The following is a 20,145-nucleotide window of genomic DNA, read 5'->3' as shown; positions in this document are numbered from 1 at the left end:
ATTTGGAAGATTGTATTTTTGCAAAAAAATTTATAAGTTCTGGTAGTTGTGAAAAAACCCATAAGTAATATAATAATAAAATATGAAAAATTATCTTTTAAAATGATCATTTACATGTTTAAAAAATCTGTCATTTTCAAAACTAAAAATAAGTCATTAAGAAATTAGGATTTTCACATTAGTACCACATTATGACTTATAAGTCCAAATTAAATCGTAGAAATATAGTGGGTGTTTGGGAATGATACTTCTGGGCTTAAAAGTCCAGAAGCTCAGTTCCACTTTCTTGCCAAGTGTTTGGCAAACAATTTAAAGCACTTAGAAACAGCAAAAGAAGTCAGGAGAAAAAGCTATACATCCTAACTTTTTTCAGGACACAACTTATTCTTTCAGCCCCCCGCCCCTCCTCTTTGGTTGCTAACTTGCTATTGCATTTGTTCATTTTTCATTCCGGCTGGCTACTTCATGTTATCTCATGTTTATTCCTGTTATTCCTTAATTATATTTTTAATATAATCTTAGAAAATAAATAAATGAAACTTATAACTAAATGAGAGACAAAGCAAACAAAAGGTCATTTTTTATATAATATAAATATTAATCTAATTTCATATTTTCATCAACTTTTTTCAATTTATTTCGTAAATATCAAATTATTATATTATAAAAGTATGAAACTATACCAACTTATAAGTCAAGTTATCCAAACACTTAAAAACTTATAAGTCACGGTATCCAAACACTTATAATAACTTATAAGTCCAAACCAACTTCTTACTTTTAATCTACTTCTCTTTACTTTAAGCAAGCTCAGCCAAACGGCGTCCATCCAAACTTAAAAGGACATTAATTAAGCCACCAACACCAACCACTACTACTTTCTAGCTTAAAGTTGTCTAATCAAATATATTAAACTGGCTTAAGCTGAGGGGAGAGCGGAGACCTTGAGGATTAATACTTTCTAGCTTAAAGGTCTTTCTCACATACTAGGAAGTCGAAAAACACTGTTGTGATTTGTTAAATAAATAGCTAGCTGTTGCAGGAGGTCCTGTAAACTGGCGTATATATGCGCTTCTCGATAAAATGGCTGTTGCGAGAGGCCCTGAGATGCAATATTTTCCGGTGTTTTCAGCCTGGAGCGGTCAGACAAGATGATTACATTTCCTTGTTAATGTCGCAGGCAGTAGCAATGCTCGTGTCACTTTGATCAAGAGATGACTGATTGACTGTAATATACTACTAGACTCCTACCGTTTTTCTTCCAAATTTTAGCAGATGTTCTTCCGTTTTTAGTAGATAACGCTTGAATGTTTACGCACATTTCAAGAAAAAGGATCCTCATGCTTGTGGACGTTTTAGGTGGCAAGTGGTTTCCATATATTGGATGAATATTTAGCGTCAGGATTATAACATTTTTTGTAATACATCCTGTATTAGGCGAGTACTCATCCGACGCTTAAAAAATGCTCTATAGGATCATTTTCCCATTCAACAGTTAAAAGACGTCCAACATATTAAAATTTTGTTATAATCTTATACGTGTCATCTAACACCTTCACAGCCACCCCATATTTAAAATGTAAAAATAATAATGATAATTATATTATTGTTTTGAATTAAAAATTGTATATATCATACTTCGGTTCAAAATATTAAAAATAATTATTTTAAATACCTGGTGAAACAATTTGAAAATATGCAAAAATATGTAGCATCAAAGATTAAAAACAGAGTTAAGAAAGCTGCTCGGAAAATGACTCTTGTATTAGAACAGAGAGTACGAACAAACTCAAGGCACAACTATTCATAGTAGAAAGATGTGATATGTAGACAAGTATGAGCCTGATGTATCAGCTGTTTATGTGCTTGTAATCTTCAGTCTCTTCACCGTTGTCAAGAACAACCTACACAAACACGAATTAGAGAAGTGATTAGCAAAGTTGGTACAAAATCACTATACATTAATTTTTCAAAATCAGTAAAAGCGAAATTTTGAATTAGGAAAAAAAGAAAGTAAAATGCTTTGAGCTTACTCCCAAGGAACATCCCCGACCATCATCCAGTCTCCATCTCGATCTTCGTATGTTAACACATGACTGCTGCAATATCTCTGATTATGAGAATCTTGTTCCCCTTCAGCCCCTGCACATTTCCGATTTACGATATAATTATTATTTTTATTCAGTATGTTAAGTGATCTGAAAATAAAATGGCTATTTATTTTGTTAACGAGATTGTATTGTTAGTTTGGGATTTGTCATGACTGAGTCAGGTTTTTCTAATGAAATGCATAATATTTTGTCATAAGAAAAACTAATACATGATAATTTAAAATTTTGGAGAGAATTTTAGGGCTTTCGCGTCTCTCTGTTTAAAATTCGGGAGCAGAGTGAAAGAGATTATAGGGGGGCTTACAGAGAATATTGGGAGTGTTGAACATATGTTGTAAGGTATCGATCAAGTGTGGATAACCATGAAGAGCTAACACATCGATTTTTCTACCAATTTTGCTGCCTTCCATATTGACCTTCACAAACAAACTATTATCACCACTAGTATCATTCTCACAGTACCCTGGAGAGAAGTTGGAGGTGGTGGTGGTGGAAATGCCAAGGCCAAGGCTGAGATCAGTGTGGAGATTCGACGAGGGTCGCATCGCGGTAGAGGAGGATGAGCAGATTGATCTTGCTAATAATGCAGGGGAATCAGAAGCTCTGTGATTGCTGCTGCTGTTTGTTGATGAGGTTACTGATGAAGATGAGTCTCTTGTTGCACTGCTTTTTCTCATTGCCTACCACTTTGACTACTTCCACCTTGCTGCATGCCAAATGTCATTATATACATATGGCAAGGGTAACATGGTAACTTCAGTCATGCAAAGGAGGACCCCAAGTCCTAATCTTTAACTGTCAAATTGAATTTATTTTTTGTAAGAGGGTCATGGTCGTAGAGATTGAGAATCGAAATTAATCGGTTGATTTATTGATTCAAGATTTATATAAAAAATTTATCATTGTTTCTTAGATAAATCAAGGATTTTTGGTCAAATGAAGTGTGAGCAGTAAGGTAAATCAATAAATCCATTTTTTTTAAAAAATTAACCGGAATTTTTTTAATAAATCCGAGATTTTTAAAACATTAATCGGAAAACGATAATGTTAATTTGAAGACAGAAGAAAAGGAAATGAGAGAAAGAGGGTTGGTAAGGAGGCATGAGTTTGAACAAATTCCCTTTGGCCTCACCAGTGTAGCCTATCCAGCCGACAATAAAATCTAAACTCAAAACAATGTAGTTAAAAACTCAACAAGAATTCACAAAATCCAGCCGAGGTTCTTCTATACAATGCATGTCTTTACACTTTTGCTGCAAGTCTGCAACATAGAGTATGCAATCTCATGTATCCATGTAGACATTGCCTGTAAAGAATACAAATCTAGCCGAGGTTCTTCTAAACACTAAACAATGCACTTATGCACATACTACCAGATGTCCAATGCACTGCACCTGATGACTTTCATAGTTTCCAACAAGCATTTATACTCTATAGTCAAGTCTCGATAAATGAATATTTTCAGGTTCGAAGAATTTTCGTTACTCGAAAAACATCCCTCTTATTATATTAACGGTTAATCTATGGACACAATAAGCACTAACTCTTATAAGCTTGGTGCATTTTTATTGGTCATCTAATCATAAATAAGGATGACCCCCCGCATTTACACCAAGTCCATCAATTAGAATCCACCAAACTCATCAAATTTAGTGTATAATGTGTGCGTGCCCACTAGAAAGATCCTTATATTAAAATCAAAAATTTATTTATTGACGACATTATTAGTTAAGAGGACGGATTACTTCTTAAACTTTTGTTTTGATTTACAAAATAAATATGTGACTGAGGTGTTCTTCAAAAAGAATTAGCATCATTCTCCGTAGGAGTCTAGTTAGAACATCTCTAACCGGTTTAGTTAAGATTAGTTGGTTAAATTACATCTGCCGAATATCGTGTAAAATTTATTGGACATATAAACAATTGTGTTTCGATGGTATGAATATTGATTAGTTATATTATATAATTAGTATATTCTTGATATTTAGATGTTTGTAAATAGAATCTATCATTTTAATATAATAATAAATAAAAAAATTTTTTTTTAGAGATTTCTTATTAATATCTAAAAGTTAAATAGATATAGTCAATATCAGGAGATTGACAATATTTAATAGACAACAAGATGTGTCATTGGAGTTAGATTTTTTGCATAATTTTATTGCTAATATGTATTCATGATTTCTAATTTAGAGTTCCACATGATCCGAGATCTGAGGACAAATCTCTAATATATTCAATGATATATGAATTTCTATTTACAATAATCTAATATCTATACTATACTATTAAAGCCGAAACATTAAAAGTTTGGTCGGTCGGTCGGTACTTGGGCCAAAATACGGGCCTATCTATATAACCAATTATTCTGGGCTTAAGTACGGGCCTATCTATATAACCAATTAATAATAATCCTTTTAAAACTGAAACATTAAAAATTTGGTAGGTCAGTGCTTGGGTCAAAATACGGGCCTATCTATATAACCAATTATTCTGGGTCTATCTATATAACCAATTATTCTTTTTAATTTGGGCCATAGTACGGGCCTATCTATATAACCAGATAATCCTTTTAATTGAAATATATTACTTTTTTATATTTTTGACTAAAAAACTCAATCTTCTAAAATAACATTGAGAAACATGGTAATTACTTTTTTAACTAAAATATATTATCTTTTTATAAATTTTCCAACTAAAAAATTAATCTTTTACAATTAATACGGACATGGGCGACATATTTATACGTAAAGATGTGTGCCAAAAGTCTAAAAGTCAAATAATAAAAATAGAGGGAGTATTATTATATTGGTCGGGCGGTCGGTACTTGGGCCGAAGTACGGGCCTATCTATATATATAACCAATTATTCTTTTTAACTAAAATAAATTATCTTTTATATATTTTTTAGATAAAAAAAACTCAATCTTCTAAAATAATATCGAGCAACATAGTAATTGTCTTTTTAATCAAAACGCTTTATCTTTTTTAGATTTTCTAACTAAAAAAACCGAGTTTTTACAATTAACACGGGCGCCATATATATAAAAATATAATATCATTAAATATAATTATTAATAAATAACATGTGATATTATTCAACCAAAATACATTAATAACATTATTTTTAAATACTCTAATGATCTCATATTTAAAGAAATATTACAAATCTGTCATATACTATATATTATTACACTATTAAAGCCAAAAATAAAAGTTCACTTGGTTGGTTAGTTAGTTGAGTTTGGTGAATCGTTTGGTATTCGACCCACGGAGCTCTTGAATTTATAACATGTTATAGTATATTTTTTATTATCAATTAAACCAAAACATTAAATTTAGGTTAGTATGATGGGGAGGTATTTGGTTTCATGCGTATGTTTTATACCATATTATTAATTATTAATAACGAAATATCAAAGGTTGATTGGTTAGTTTATATCTGAGTTTATAGGCCACCTTAAATTATAACATGTAAAAGAAAATATTTTAACATTCTCATTAAAATATATATGTTCGACCTAATTTTTAATTAGCCATTTGACAGACTTAACTATGAAGAATTTATCCAACTGTTAAGTAAAAAATTTATTAAACCATGTTATTCTATCATAATTTTATTTTTACAATAAAATTAGGTAACTTTAAAATATATATAGGGAATTGTTAAATAAGCTCCAAAGTTTACTATTTAAGCTCCAATTCAATTTTTTTATTTATCCAAATGTCATTATCACCACTAATATGGATGAAATATGTGGAGAAGGCATAGGTAAATATGGTATAAATTTTGGATTTGGAGCTTAAATAGTAAACTATGGAGTTTATTTATCAATTCCCTATATATAATAAAATAACAAATATGTTAACCGCCCGTGCATTGCACGGGTTATAAGCTAGTATCATTAATAAGCCGGACAATATAAATAATATTATTTAAATATTTTATATTATCGATTTAACAAATTTTACATAATGTCTTGTTAGGTCGTACAAAACTAATTTAAGTATTTAACAAACCAAAATTAGACTGGCAGAGATGTTGTTACATCATTTTTTCGACTTTTCGAACAATAATAATAATGCAATCACTTTACTTTAAATTGAAGAAGAAAAAGCTTAAACATATTTTGGATTATTTTACACGCCTTGTGATCATAATATATACCAAATAAATTTTACTTTAAATAGTAATAACTCATTCAAACACCATTCTTCATTTGCATTCCTTACTTCTGGCTAATAATTGAGCTTAAATTGATAAAGAAGACAAATCATCTCTTCACATTCTTGAAATTGCTCAAGTTTTATTCTACTGACTAATTAATTTGTGTGCATACTATTATACAATTTTTTTGTCGAAGAAAATATACTCCTCCCTATAAATTTATTGAATCTGATTTAAAATTTTGGAAAAAGCAGGTAGCAAAATTCCAAATGTCACAAGTTTGTCATTGAAATTTTCAAAACATGAACTTTACAAAAATAAAATTCGAAATCGTCCAAACACGACACAACTACTTAGTTTGTTTGTCCAGTTCCGTGATTTTAAACTGAAAAATATGTGTTTGTACAATAAATTAGAAATTGATTTGAAGTCGGAAGTAAAATCAAAAATTAGTTTGAGTTACATTTTAAATTATTTATTTTAAAGAAAGAATTTGATAAAAAAATTACCTAAAATCATACATGAATAACTTTCAATTTTATTATTACAGATTTAATAAATCACAAGTCATTAATTAATAAATCAAAATGATTGTTTAAAACTATAAATAAATAATAAAAGTATAATTTTTTTTCTCTCCATGACTTGTGAGAGGTTTTGTTTTCTCTCCGCTCAAACCCATAAACATTGAGTTTGAAGTGTGTGAGTTTTAGTATAATGGCTCGGTATCAAGATCTGAATGTCCATATGTCCAATCTAGTTATTGATGAAGAGGAGAACGACGCGGTTGTTATTGAGGGTGATGTCGATGATGAAAGCAACAAGTATGAACTCTGTGCAGTGGGTAGATTCCTCACTGAGAAGAACATAAACGTCCGAGCAATGAAGTCTAAAATGGCGGACGTGTGGAGACCAGCTATGGGTATTAATATCAAGGAACTGGAAGCAGGGATATTCATATTCCAATTTTATCATAAGGAGGACTTGAATTGGGTGCTCAATGGAGGGCCGTGGTCCTTCGACAATGCCATGCTTATTCTGGCCTCTATTCCACAGGGGGAGGAGCCTCTATCAGTACCACTCTGGCATCTTAAAATGTGGATTCAAATCCATGATCTACCAACAGGGTACATGTCGGAATCTGTAGGGAAGCAATTGGGTGATTTCTTTGGTGAATTTTTAGAGTATGATCAGAAGAATAGTACCAGCATATGGCGGGAATGCATGAGAATCAAAATAAGCATTGATGTCAGGAAACCTCTTAAGCGTAGAAAGAAGATTATGAGGAGGAATGGAAAAGAGGTGATAGTTAACTGCAAGTATGAAAGGTTAGGGGATTTTTGCTTTGTTTGTGGTCTGGTGTCTCACACGGAAAGGTATTGTAGTAAGTTTCTGGCAAATTCTGGAGGGAATGCATCTAATGAATGGGGAGGATGGCTAAGGGCACCGCCGCGAAGGCTGGCCGGTCCGGCGAAGAGTAAATGGCTTCGCGAGGAAGGTGACGCAGATTGGGTAGTCAGAGCTGGCAGGGGCAACAATTTCGCGAAGTCGGGGGAGAGTTGTTACGGAAAAGACGGAGACCAAGGGGATCAAGGAGGAAATTACGGCACAAAGGATCAGATTGTTCAATATACAGCTGTAACAAAAGATAAGCCCACGTCAAGTACTAAATTAGCGGGATTAGATACTTTTTCAAATCCAGTATATGGGCTGGATGAGGAGGAGTTGATTGGGCTTAATTTAGTGGAAAGAAAACGTATGAGGGGTGGCCCAGAAGTATACGACATTATGGATATTGCAGGTGGGTTAAAAGGTGGGGAACTTAGCAATACAAAAGACTCAAAAACAGAAGCTGCTCTTTCTGGAACTGATTGTGCAACTTCTTCAACAAATGTTTTGGCTACGCTTGCTATGCAAGCTAGCCAGCCACAATGAATTACTTAAGCTGGAACTGCTGGGGGTTGGGGAACTCCCAGACAGTTCGAATATTGGGGGATTTAGTAAAGTCCCGTAAACCCGACTTTTTATTTCTATCAGAGACTCTTGTTTATAGTGATAAAATAAAAAAGCTTTGCACGAAGCTTGGTTTTAGTGGTCATTTTTCTGTTGATTGTAATGGTCGTAGTGGGGGTCTTGCAATTTTTTGGAGAAGGAATATAGATTTGAGAATTAACGACTCGTCTCAAAACCATATAGATGTGATTTTTCTGAGAGATGGTATCGATTGTTGGCGGATGTCTTGCTATTATGGGTATCCAGAGAGAACAAGAAGGAAGGATGCCTGGGAGTTCATTAGGCAGTTAGCTAGTAAATCTACATTGCCGTGGTGTATCATTGGTGACTTCAACGATATGTTAAGTGAGGCTGATAAGAAGGGGCTTCATAAGCACCCCACTTCCTTGCTAAATGGGTTTCGGAAAATTATAGAGGAGTGTGCGTTGATCGAGCTTGATCTTAGTGGTGGCAAGTACACTTGGGAGAAGAGTAGAGGGAAGGCTAACTGGGTCCGTGAACGACTAGATCGCGCCTTTGCTACTGAAGCATGGTGGCACATGTTTCCTCTGTGTAAACTTAGTGTGCACCACACTATATGCTCTGATCATGATCCAATTCAACTCGACCTGTGTAGCTTGGTGCACTCAAGAAGGCAATTTAGGTTCCGCTTTGAGAACACATGGTTAAAGGAGGAGTCTTTTTCTGAAGAGGTTTCCGGTTACTGGAAAAGTCTAACCCCTATGTATTTCATGTCAAAACTTGTTGATGTGTCCATGTTTATGCAGAAATGGGGAAAGAATTTTTTCAATAAGTTTCGGGAGAAAATCAGGAAACAAAAGGAACGGCTGGAGGAGTTCGTGGAATGTAGGGACGAGCTATGCACGAAAATGTACTTTGAGGAGAAACATAAGTTGAATGATTTACTGGTTCATGAGGAAGTGTATTGGCAACAAAGAGCAAAAGCATTTTGGCTTGCAGAGGGCGATTCAAATTCAAAATTCTTTCATGCATATGCATCAACGCGGAAGAAAATCAATAATGTCACGAGGCTCAGGAATGAAGATGGAGCTATAGTGACTGATCAGGAGGGAATGAGTAGCATTGTCGAGAATTATTTTGTGAACTTATTCGGTAATGAGGATACTGAGCGTGAACTGCCGGTCGAATGCGGCGTGAATGTGATTTCTGAAGCCCAGAATAACAAATTGACAGAAGATTTCAGCTATGAAGAATTCACAGCTGCGATAAAGCAAATGCATCCGGATAAGAGCTCTGGTCCAGACGGACTTAACCCAGCTTTTTTCCAGCATTTTTGGACGCTCCTAGGGAAGGAAGTTTATGAGAGCTGCAAGTATTGGATGAGGGATATGGCATTTCCCCAAGGGCTAAATGACACAAACATAGTTCTGATCCCTAAGAAAGAAAACGCAGATACTATGAAGGACCTTCGCCCTATTGCTTTGTGTAATGTCCTGTACAAGATTATTGCTAAAGTTTTGGCCAATAGAATCCGAAGCATACTTCCGGACATTATCTCAGAAAATCAGTCAGCCTTTGTTCCTGGACGAAGCATCACGGATAATGTTCTAGTGGCGTTTGAGGTAGTACACCATATGAGAAGACTGCGGAAGGGTAGAACGGGTGAAGTGGCACTGAAACTTGATGTTAGCAAAGCATATGATCGCGTTGACTGGAATTTTCTTAAAGGAAGGATGGAGCAGATGGGTTTTCATCAAAAGTGGATAGATTGGATCATGTTATGTGTAACAACAGTTAGCTATTCTGTTTGTTTTAATGGAGCTCAGGTTGGGTCTGTAATTCCGAAGAGAGGCCTGCGTCAAGGCGACCCTCTTTCACCGTACCTGTTCTTGTTTTGTGTTGAGGGGTTATCTCGTTTGATTAGTACAGCTGCAGAGAATGGTACAATTCATGGGTGTAAGATAGCAGAGGGAGCTCCGGAGGTCACACACCTTTTATTCGCAGACGATAGCTTTCTTTTCTTTAAAGCAGCAGTGGAGGAGGCAAGTCAAGTTCGGTCGATTCTTCAAAAGTATGAATTTTATTCTGGCCAGTCCATAAATCTTCAAAAATCTGGCATCTTGTTCAGCTCAAATGTTGGTGCGGAGTTGCAAATGGATATTAAAAATCTGCTAGGAGTGCACAAAGACATAAGCGGGGATCGGTATCTGGGGTTACCCTCCCTCATTGGCAGATCAAAAAAATCCTGTTTTAATTTTCTTAAGGATAGAATGTGGAAACGAATTCAAGGTTGGAGTGAGAAGTGTCTATCTCGAGGAGGGAAAGCAGTTCTGTTGAGGAATGTTGCTCAAACCATTCCATCCTATGCTATGTCATGCTTCTTGTTGCCGAGAACGCTGAGCCAAGATTTGGAGAAAATGATGAATAGTTTCTGGTGGGGTGCGAGTGGCAACAATAAGAAAGGTATTAAATGGCTCTCTTGGGAAAATATGAGTATGGGGAAGAATGAGGGTGGTCTAGGTTATAGGGACCTGTATGGTTTCAATATTGCTATGCTAGCAAAACATTGCTGGACTTTCCTTAATAAACCATATACTCTTATAGCTCGAGTCTACAAGGCGAGGTATTTTCCCAATAATTCTTTTTTCGAAGCAACTCGAGGAGGAGGTGCGAGTTATATATGGTCAGGGCTGTGGCAAGCCAAAGAGGCGGTGTCGAAGGGGTACAGATGGATTGTGGGTGACGGGAGGAAAATAAGAATTTTTGAGGATGCATGGCTTAGAGATAAGAAAGATTTTAGAGTGGAAACTCTAAATTGTGGCAGTATTGCAGGTGGAAAAGTATGCGATTTATTCATTCCTGGTGAACGTAGGTGGGATATTCAACGGGTGTCTAACTATTTCTTGAGTTGTGATGCTAAGGCAATCTTAGCAACACCCATTCCCTATAATCAGGTCTGTGATCGTGTTACATGGACGCCTGCAGTCGACGGGAAGTACAGTGTAAGATCAGGTTACAAGTTCTGGCATTTGCATTTTAGTACATGTCTTCGAGTTTCTCAGTCGAAAGGTTGGAAACATTTATGGCAGCTGAAGGTCCCTCACAAAGTTAAGATTTTTCTGTGGCGGCTATGTAGGAATAACATTCCTGTTCGTTATCGGTTAAGAAGTAAAGGAGTCCAGATTCCGATTACTTGCCCAATGTGCGACAAAGACGTGGAGCATCTCTTGCATGTGTTTATGGATTGTGAGTTTGCAAAGGAGTGTTGGAGACTTATGGGAGCTGAATTTGATTTCTGGACAGTAGAGTCAGCACCAGAATGGGTCCTTGGTAGACTAGAATCAGAGACGTCTGAAGTTCAGCTGAAATTAGCTAAGGTGCTATGGGGTATTTGGAACGCCAGAAACTTTAAAGTCTGGGAACACAAAGTGGTAACACCTAGTATTGCAATGCAATTGAGTGACAGACAGATTTCGCAATGGCAAGAAGTGAGGAAGAAACAAATGAGACACGGACCTAATGAACCTCAGCAACATCAACCAGTTGGGAGTAGGTGGGTAGCTCCTGCAGTAAACAGAATCAAAGTAAATATTGATGCGTCTGTTGTTTCTGGAGCTCATTCCTTTGCCTTAGGTCTGATCATTCGGGATCATCAAGGTGAGTTTATAACGGCGAAAAATCTTCGTTATCCAGGGGAGATCACTGTGTTTGAAGCTGAAGTAAGGGGCATTCTCGAAGCTGTGACATGGCTTGAGGAATTGCAGCTCTCAGGTGTTGATATAGAGACGGATTCACTGCTTGCTGTAAAAGCTCTGAAGATGGGGACTGAGTATAACTTGGAAGTTGGAGATGTGCTTGCTCAGTGTCGTTCGATTCTAGACGCTAGACCTGATTTTGCTATTTACTTTGTTAAACGGCAGGCCAACATGGCAGCCCATCTGATAGCTAGGGCGCCATGTATGGTGAATTGCTTCAATGTTTTTCTGTCTCCTCCAGATTTCTTGTTGGAGACGTTGATGTTTGATCTGGTTTTGAGCTAATAAAAGTCAGTTTGCTTTCAAAAAAAAAAAAAATAAATCAAAATGATTTAAACAAACATTTTAAATTCCGAATTCATTACATTAAATCATTTAAATCATAAGTTATAATTTTAAGATCAGTCTAGACATAAAAATGTCGAGAAGAATTCTTAAATATCCAATGAACAATTTAATATTATTAAACGGGGAGCTGAGTAAGCGATGGCAACAAGAAGAAATGAGTGCGCAGACAAATGGACAGGGTAGGGGAACATAGAATCAAGGGAGTCTGAGTGTTGGAAACCTTTTACAAAAGCGAAGACATGACAATTTTTATAGTCATTATCGAAGAAGATACACATTCTTAAAAAGAGTAGATAGATTTTGAGTTTAATATGTGAGCTCATCGAGCTTGTCATCAAACCTTGGTGTATGTAATCACCACATCGGCCTGCCCTCATCAACATGTCCAAGTCCAAGTATTATACAGTATATGCAGATAATGCATGCATGCACAGACCACAGGAGGACGACCACCGACATGATTCATCAACTGATTCGAATGAGTATTTAATATTGTCGGCTGCTGCACGAATACATTGTTGTATTTTAGTGGGGATGATAACATAAGTATTTTCCCGAGTCAGACTCGACTTTTTCACGACCATTCTTGACCTCGGGTCTCTATGGAAACAGTTTATAAGTGGTATTGGGATTTAGGAGCGGTTTCTGATTTTATTGAACCGTTGAATCACTCTCAAAAAGTTGAAAAGAGAGAAGTTGAAAGTTGTGAATATTATATTCAAACTCAGCTTTTTAGACTAGTAAATTTTACTAGTTTAAAAACTAATTTTAGAAAAACAAGTCTCTATTTTCAATTTTTTCGGGAAGTTGTAACAAATTTTATAATCAAATCTCATCAAAAAATATTATTATTTTTATCTTATAACTTTTAATATAAATATTAAAATTAATAAATAATTATTTAATTTTCACAATAACTTTCTATTGGACAACTTTTTAACAACGACGTTTTGCAACCTTATACGGCTTTTTTGGTATCAGTTATAGGTTTTGTTCATTTCAAACCCGTACCGATATTTGGTTGAAATATCTTTCATGAAACTCATTCCTCAAACGCATAAACTATGAGTTTTTTTATACCCAAATGAGGAAGTGATTATGAAACATGTGTTTGAGGAATCAATTTCTTTATTATTATTATTATTATTTATATCATTTCATATAATTTATTATACAAAATGAAATTAATGACTCAAACATATATATAAATATTAATTTAATAATATTTTAAATTAATTATAATTAATAACTCAGATAGTTTACTTCAATCATATTCATTGCACCACTCAACATTTGTTGTGATACCACACAATGAAACCTTAATCTCGTACCACTTTAACCCATTCCTGCACCCTCCCCGACCAAACACAGCCCCTATCGATAATATGGACAAACTGTGAGAGACTACAGCACAGAAAATGTAGGCCAGAAATCTTGAATAAATGTCTACCGCCGGCTATACAAACAAAGCAAGAAGTGTGCCAGACAAAACGAAACAAAACATGATGTTTTTCCATAGTGAAACCGAACCTGCACGTGTAACTTCTTGCGTATGATAATTCGCCTAGATGTAGATTAACTGATAAAGAGAGACGTGTTATAGAAGACTGCCATTTATTTATTCAAGGAAAATCAGAAACAAAATTAAGGGAAAACAAAACCCATGTCCCCTTCCTTCTGTTTCATCATTCACATCTTTGCTTCGATTCCAAGCATATTATCAACTTTTTATCATTATATTATTTTTTATAAACTATATAATTTATCATTATTATCACTATTTTTTTTGAGTGCATCATTATTATTACTATTAATTAGAATCTCTATGTAGTTTTATGGGGCCTGTAACAAATATCAGGTGAAGCCCACATTGTGTTTTCGTGAGGCAAGCCCACCAAAATGTTCAAGAAATGGGCCATGTGTTTGCAGATAGCTGTAATGAAATTTAAATATTTATAATTTTTTTATAAATAAATTATAAAATTATATTTTATATATACCATAAATACTCTTTTTTTTTAAAAAAAATGGAAAATAACCCAGGGCGCTGGAATTTCATTGCAAATTCAAAAAGTTAAACTCGCTTGTGGTCTTGTACATATATCAAGCCAAATCTTCAAGTTCATTGGGAGCATATCAACAATGGAATCAGAAGAAAACAGAGCCAAAATAAAAGACTGGTTACTAAAAGAACTGGGCAAAGACTGGGAAGATGACGACAAAATGAGGCCCAAATTCAAGGGCTTTAGCGGCCAAAGATCCGACTGGGAGCCCAATTACATCTTCTGGCGAGACTTGATCATCAACCTCTCTCGCCATCTTCGTGTCCTCTTCATCACCCCTTCTCAGGTTCATCTCTAGTTTTTTCGATAAATGAATATTTTTGGGACCCGAGAAATTTATTACTTATATCTGTTCGAGAAAAAATATTACTTTATCGAGTTTAAGTATCAAGGGGTTTTAATGGGTTTATTTCTTTATTTTAGTTGTGATGCTGAGGTGGATATTAGTAAAAATAGTACGTAAAATGGTGTATTTTTTTAATTAGTGGAATAAAAAAGGTTGAATTTTTTGAAATGCTTGTGAAGTAATTTGGGGTTGCTTAATGTTTGTTATACTTCGATTATCATGAAATTGTTATTATTGTGCTACTGCTGCTAAAGATACTTGAGTTATATGTGTTTTGTGAACAAGAATTTGCGGCTTGAGGCTCTCTATGGTGAAATGGACAATGGCTTCAGTTATGTTTACTCTTGCGAAGTTAAATTGATGGTTTTTTTTCTCTGATTACTTTTGGTTTTAGTTTTATGCTATATTTACGGATTCTTGAAATCTTAACTTTCAAAGAATTTGCATCTCTTTAACCTTTTCTGTTTGATCTCACCATTTGGTTACATTTTGGGAATGAAAAATGATAGAGTTTTTATCTTCTAAGGTGCATTATAGCCAAAGGGCAAGTTACACAAATAAATTGAGCACACACTTTATTCGTGTATAGTCAGTGCTAATACAAATTGCTAGTGAATTTTGTTTATTTTCAAAATACAACTAATAAAATTACAGTAGAAGCCATATAAAGTGATCTCATATGAGTTAATAACCACTCTAAATTGATAAAAAGTTCTGGTATCAAGTTAGGATTAAAATTAAAATGTGTAATATTATCGCTTTAGTACATATATTTTATATAATGTACGAATTTGAGATTTTTTTTTTATGATACTGATTTGTGTTAGGTTTGATTGTCTAATAATTTTTAGATCATCCTCTATCTTTTCAATTGTTTTCAATTGATTGTTGTGATCTCAGTCTTGTTGTATCTATGATAATATTATTATACTCGGAGAATGTTATCTCATTTGTAAATAATTTCTTAGGGGTGAAATTGTTGGCGCACATAAATGTCAGCAACTCTTTTGGTCCAAGAAATGTGTATATTGCATGAGTTTGGTAGCTAGAACCACAATTTTAGTTGTTTTGAAGTACAAAAAATGTAGCCCTCTCTTATGTCAGTATATCACTTGAAAAGGGTTTCACTGTGTACCATAATGAATGCTTTCATAATGAAAGTCCATATATGATATTTCAGCAGCATTTGCACAATACTATACTGATTTCTTTATGATAACCTGTTCTTTGTTTCATGAAGGTCAAGAGTGTGTGGTTCAATCGAGGAGGCCTGACTCCTCTATGTCTAGACCATGTACTGGTGAGCTACATTTATTTGAATGGCTACTTCGCAGTAAAGTTGCTTGATGAAAAATAGACAAAGAACATATAGTTATCATAATCTTTTTAGCTAATTAACATATAGTATAATAGTAATCATATTTACTTGAGTTATCAATTCTTCCTTTCTTTTTCCAGCTTGAAATGCAGAGTTCTGGTGAACTTCTTAGGAGTTCTGAGCTTATTGATCCAGCTAGTGGACGGCTGTCGCAGATATTTAGAAGAGTAGTGCGTCTAGCAGGCTTATCTAGATCTTCAGATTTGACAGAAGATGATCTTATTGTTGCCACATTATTGAAGGTAATTTCTGTTGTCACTCTGTTCTGAGGTGCAAACTGCATACCTTACTTTGTATAGCTGCATTTGCTTCTCAGGAGGTAAATACAATATTAGTTTTAACTAAAACATCGATCAATGTTAAACAAATAAGTATTGTCAAAACCACGATCAAATTGGTTGTGTGACACATGCTTTCACAGATGGATATGCTCTTTTTACTTGAAACAATGGGATAGTACCTCTTTATATTTGATCCTTTGGGCACATGTATCATCCCACAATTGAAAAGAGTAAGTTTATAGAACATGTACTGTTATCTTTAGCAATGTTTGATCATGCAAAAGACCTCTACTAATATGAATAGTTAAGCCACATGGCCCAATGCCCATGCTATCTAGAACTAAACACTTCTTATATTCTGCATAGGACATAAATCCTGATGATATTTTATTTGAAACTATTTATTGTAACTGTGCCATGTTCAGTATCTCGTCATCTTCTACGGTTTCTTAGTTGATAGATTCATCTTAATTTTCATATAATGCTTATAAATTTTAATATTTACTATTATTTTGGCCAAAAAAATAATCTTTACTATTGTTAACTTCAGTATTAAGATTTAAGACCCATGTTAGTTGTTGCTTCCAAATGTCCGATCATTCCACAGAGGACTCCATCAATCTTCTTCACTATATGTATAGTAGCAGGATATTATTATCAGTTCATGCTGTCCCCAAGCTAGTACGAAGGATTTCACTGTCTAGATAATGCAGAACTTCTGTTTGTGAAATAGTTAATAGCATCTTACACATTAATATGGCAAGGTATAATTGCATAATTCTCATGTTGTTCAGGAGAAAGCTGCTGAAGTTGTTAAAGTGCTATCTGACAACCATTGGACTTATTCGTGCATCATTACAATTAGAAAATTACAAGAGATTTGTGGAGGATCACGGGAGGCATATGCAGTCTTGAGTTATCTGTCTGGGAGTGGAAAAGCAAAATATCTTTCAATTAACAGGCAGGGGGTTAAAGAGGTACTGATTATTGTATTGTGATTCTTAACTCTTGTATTTCCTTTGTAGTCGTGGTGACCAAGGGATGAAATTATTAGTGCCAAGGCATGACAATCATGACATTTATAGTTCAATGATAACAATTCCACAAACTTTGGTTTGAAACTATTATAAGAACTGTCTAACTTGTCTTGTCTGTCATTTAATAGTTGATGGATTAGCTTTGCTAGTGCTATTGTTGATTCTGCACCTAGATACATAGCATTTAGATAAATGTCGTATGCATACCCAAAATTTTGTTCCTTGAATTCTGTACATGCTTGACTCACATTGACAATTCTTACCTGATATCTACACTGGTAGTTTTCTCTTACAGGGTGTGAAGATATCTCTTTCGACATCTGCAGTTTCCAGTCCTTCAACACTAGATTATGATACTCTGCACTTAATATGGACAGCAGAAAAGCTTCAGCAACAGCTAGATGGGATTGACCAACGTTGTGAAATGTAAGAATTCACTCTTGAATTTGCTGAAATGTATATACGATTCTAGATACCCACACATAAGATATGATTTCAAGTTATCCCTGTGCAGTTTGAGAGAGAAAGCATTGACTTCACTGAAATCCGGAAATAAAGTGGTTGCCCTGAGGCATACAAGAGAACTAAAATTGGCTTCCCAAAGTAGAGAAAAATGTACAACACTTTTGAACCGAGTGGATGAAGTCATCAGAGCTCTTGCAGATGCCGAGTCATCAAAACAGGTTTGTTTGTTGACTAAAATCCAAACATGTGGTTCTTTCAATATATTGGTGCTTAAAATATATGATGTTCGTGTAGCCCCCTGGCTTATCAAGTAAAGACTTAAGGTTTCAAAGCTATGGTTATGTATATCTGCTAATTTATGTTACTCTGACATTATATATTGGCAGGTGACTGAAGCTATACAAATTGGTGCCAGGGCTATAAAGGAGAATAGTACAAGTGTAGAGGAAGTTCAACGCTGTTTGGAGGAACTTGATGAGAGCATTGCTACGCAGAAGGAGGTTGACAATGTTTTAGGTATAGCTCTTATCATGATGACTTATCATAAAACGTACAAAACACACACACATGGGCAGAGGCCTTGCTCTGTTTTGTACTCATTCACAAATGACAATGAAGTAGTGAATTTGGGAAAGCAGAATTATATGCAGTACAGTAAATATATATGCTCATGATCTCTTCAGTTTATATTCTGCAAGTTCAAATATCCGCTATGTTTATGAATTAAAGAACTCATCACATTTTAAGGGTTCTAGTAAATTAAATCTGTATTTTGGAACCTTGTCATATCTGAATAATTGTACTAATAAATGGATTACAAGAGTTGAGTCGATATAATTACCCATCTAGAATTATATAGAACCAGTTTGTAGTTAACCATGGCATTTAAATCTCGGAGAGAGTTGATCAGATACCCAGGGACATGGCTATAACATGCTAGATAATTTTTTCTCATGGTTGGTAATTTTTGGAATGCATCTTTCTGCATTCAGGATCAGTTGGATCGACTACCTATACAGAGATTGAAGATGAGGACATCGAAGACGAATTCAAAACGCTAGAGCTGGAATTTGGTGGTGCACTTTCTCCAGTCCTAGAAGTTGATACGGGTTCAGCAAAAGAAACAATCTCTTCTGAAACAGCTGACTTACTGAGCGAATCCATTGCAAATCTCAGAATAAAAGATGATAATGAAGGCAAGAGAGCAGTAGTGCAGGATTCTGCAAAAGCAGTGAGAAACAATCGCACTCCTGAAGCTGCGTAAGTACTATATCCTCCTAGCTGCATAACATGTCTAGTTATTCTCTTGTATTACTCTATGCTAGGCTGCAAATGTATGTTTTCTGCCCCGTAAAGTAGATAAATTTTCATCTATCAGCGGCTGTACAAAAATTCTAGTCCTAGTTGAAAATGTACTGCACTGATCAGCTGTATAATTATATTTGCACTTGAAATTTTTATCTTTTGAAAAATATACAAAATTTTCTGTGTTCCGCCACTGGTTTACGTGTCACATATCGACAGATCGTAAGAATTACAAGAACTTTCAGACTTCAGATTCATGCCGTGCAACGTTCGAACAGACATACGTGTATGTACATTAAGCACCTGGCGGCATTGATATTCTTGGTACTGCTACACCACTACTCTCAAGTCTCAAAGGTTTGCATTAGTTTTACTACTAACATGTTTTAAATTCGGAGTTTCTAGAGACTGACATGCCCATATATGACAAATACATGCCAATTTGCCAATCATTGTGGCCTTTAAATATTTAAAATTTATTTTAATAATAAATAATAATGTCTGAATAAGTAAAGCCGGCATGGTCTTATTTATCATTTTGTGACTTCTCCACACTACTCGCAATTCACACCACCTAAAGTCTTGCTTGATTGGCTAGGTGCCTGAGTTTTGTTATAGTATTATGTTTGACAATATAATGATGTGACACTGTTGTAAGTGTAGAATTTACACAATATGATTTTAAATAATATCTTGATTTATATTGTAAACACATTTTTTGTAAGTAATATTCAGTTTTTGACACTATATTTATGGCAGGATGCAAGAATGAGAATCAAACTTATATATTTATATACTTTTTATTCATTTGAAAGTTTTAATTTCAAAGTAGTGTGGAAAGACTTTTCGATATGATCAATATAGGTTCTTTTATCTTTTTCCCCCAAATTTACTGGTTTAAAAAAATACTATAAA

The 20,145-nt window shown here is 34.7% G+C and overlaps 2 protein-coding genes across 3 annotated transcripts; one reads left to right on the top strand and one right to left on the bottom strand.

Moving 5' to 3' along the window:
• Positions 1-1,661: 1,661 nt before the first annotated feature.
• LOC108213817 (auxin-responsive protein IAA20) lies at positions 1,662-2,838 on the bottom strand. Its single transcript, XM_017385604.2, has 3 exons — positions 2,416-2,838; positions 2,034-2,142; positions 1,662-1,904 (listed from the first exon to the last, which is right to left on the bottom strand). Exons 1-3 carry the CDS (start codon positions 2,786-2,788, stop codon positions 1,859-1,861), a joined length of 528 nt encoding a protein of 175 aa, XP_017241093.1. The 5' UTR covers positions 2,789-2,838; the 3' UTR covers positions 1,662-1,858.
• An 11,577-nt stretch (positions 2,839-14,415) lies between these two features.
• LOC108215335 (uncharacterized) lies at positions 14,416-19,766 on the top strand. Of its 2 annotated transcripts, none has more exons than XM_017387790.2 (9): positions 14,416-14,704; positions 16,005-16,064; positions 16,223-16,384; positions 17,218-17,400; positions 17,756-17,886; positions 17,975-18,143; positions 18,312-18,441; positions 18,918-19,185; positions 19,450-19,766. In XM_017387790.2, the coding sequence occupies exons 1-9, from the start codon at positions 14,498-14,500 to the stop codon at positions 19,454-19,456; spliced, it is 1,317 nt and encodes a 438-aa protein (XP_017243279.1). In that variant the 5' UTR covers positions 14,416-14,497; the 3' UTR covers positions 19,457-19,766. The 2 variants fall into 2 exon arrangements, with proteins under 2 accessions (XP_017243279.1, XP_063945820.1); XM_064089750.1 differs by lacking the exon at positions 14,416-14,704 and adding an exon at positions 14,904-15,095.
• Positions 19,767-20,145: the final 379 nt, after the last annotated feature.

The sequence above is a fragment of the Daucus carota genome, chromosome 3 (assembly GCF_001625215.2).
Source record: "Daucus carota subsp. sativus chromosome 3, DH1 v3.0, whole genome shotgun sequence".
In the NCBI taxonomy this organism is placed as follows: domain Eukaryota; kingdom Viridiplantae; phylum Streptophyta; class Magnoliopsida; order Apiales; family Apiaceae; genus Daucus; species Daucus carota.
Note: the sequence above shows the minus strand (reverse complement) of the source record. Positions and strands in the feature narration are given on the sequence as shown.

What these genes read in the sequence shown, in the direction of transcription:
- LOC108213817 (XM_017385604.2), bottom strand. Translation starts at nt 2,788, where the DNA reads ATGAGAAAAAGCAGTGCAACAAGAGACTCATCTTCATCAGTAACCTCA. An exon ending in CAACACTCCCAATATTCTCT is followed by an intron (nt 2,143 to 2,415) that starts GTAAGCCCCCCT and finishes GGAAATGTGCAG; the next exon opens with GGGCTGAAGGGGAACAAGAT. An exon ending in GTCGGGGATGTTCCTTGGGA is followed by an intron (nt 1,905 to 2,033) that starts GTAAGCTCAAAG and finishes GTGTTTGTGTAG; the next exon opens with GTTGTTCTTGACAACGGTGA.
- LOC108215335 (XM_017387790.2), top strand. Translation starts at nt 14,498, where the DNA reads ATGGAATCAGAAGAAAACAGAGCCAAAATAAAAGACTGGTTACTAAAA. An exon ending in TCTTCATCACCCCTTCTCAG is followed by an intron (nt 14,705 to 16,004) that starts GTTCATCTCTAG and finishes TGTTTCATGAAG; the next exon opens with GTCAAGAGTGTGTGGTTCAA. An exon ending in GGAGGTTGACAATGTTTTAG is followed by an intron (nt 18,442 to 18,917) that starts GTATAGCTCTTA and finishes TTCTGCATTCAG; the next exon opens with GATCAGTTGGATCGACTACC.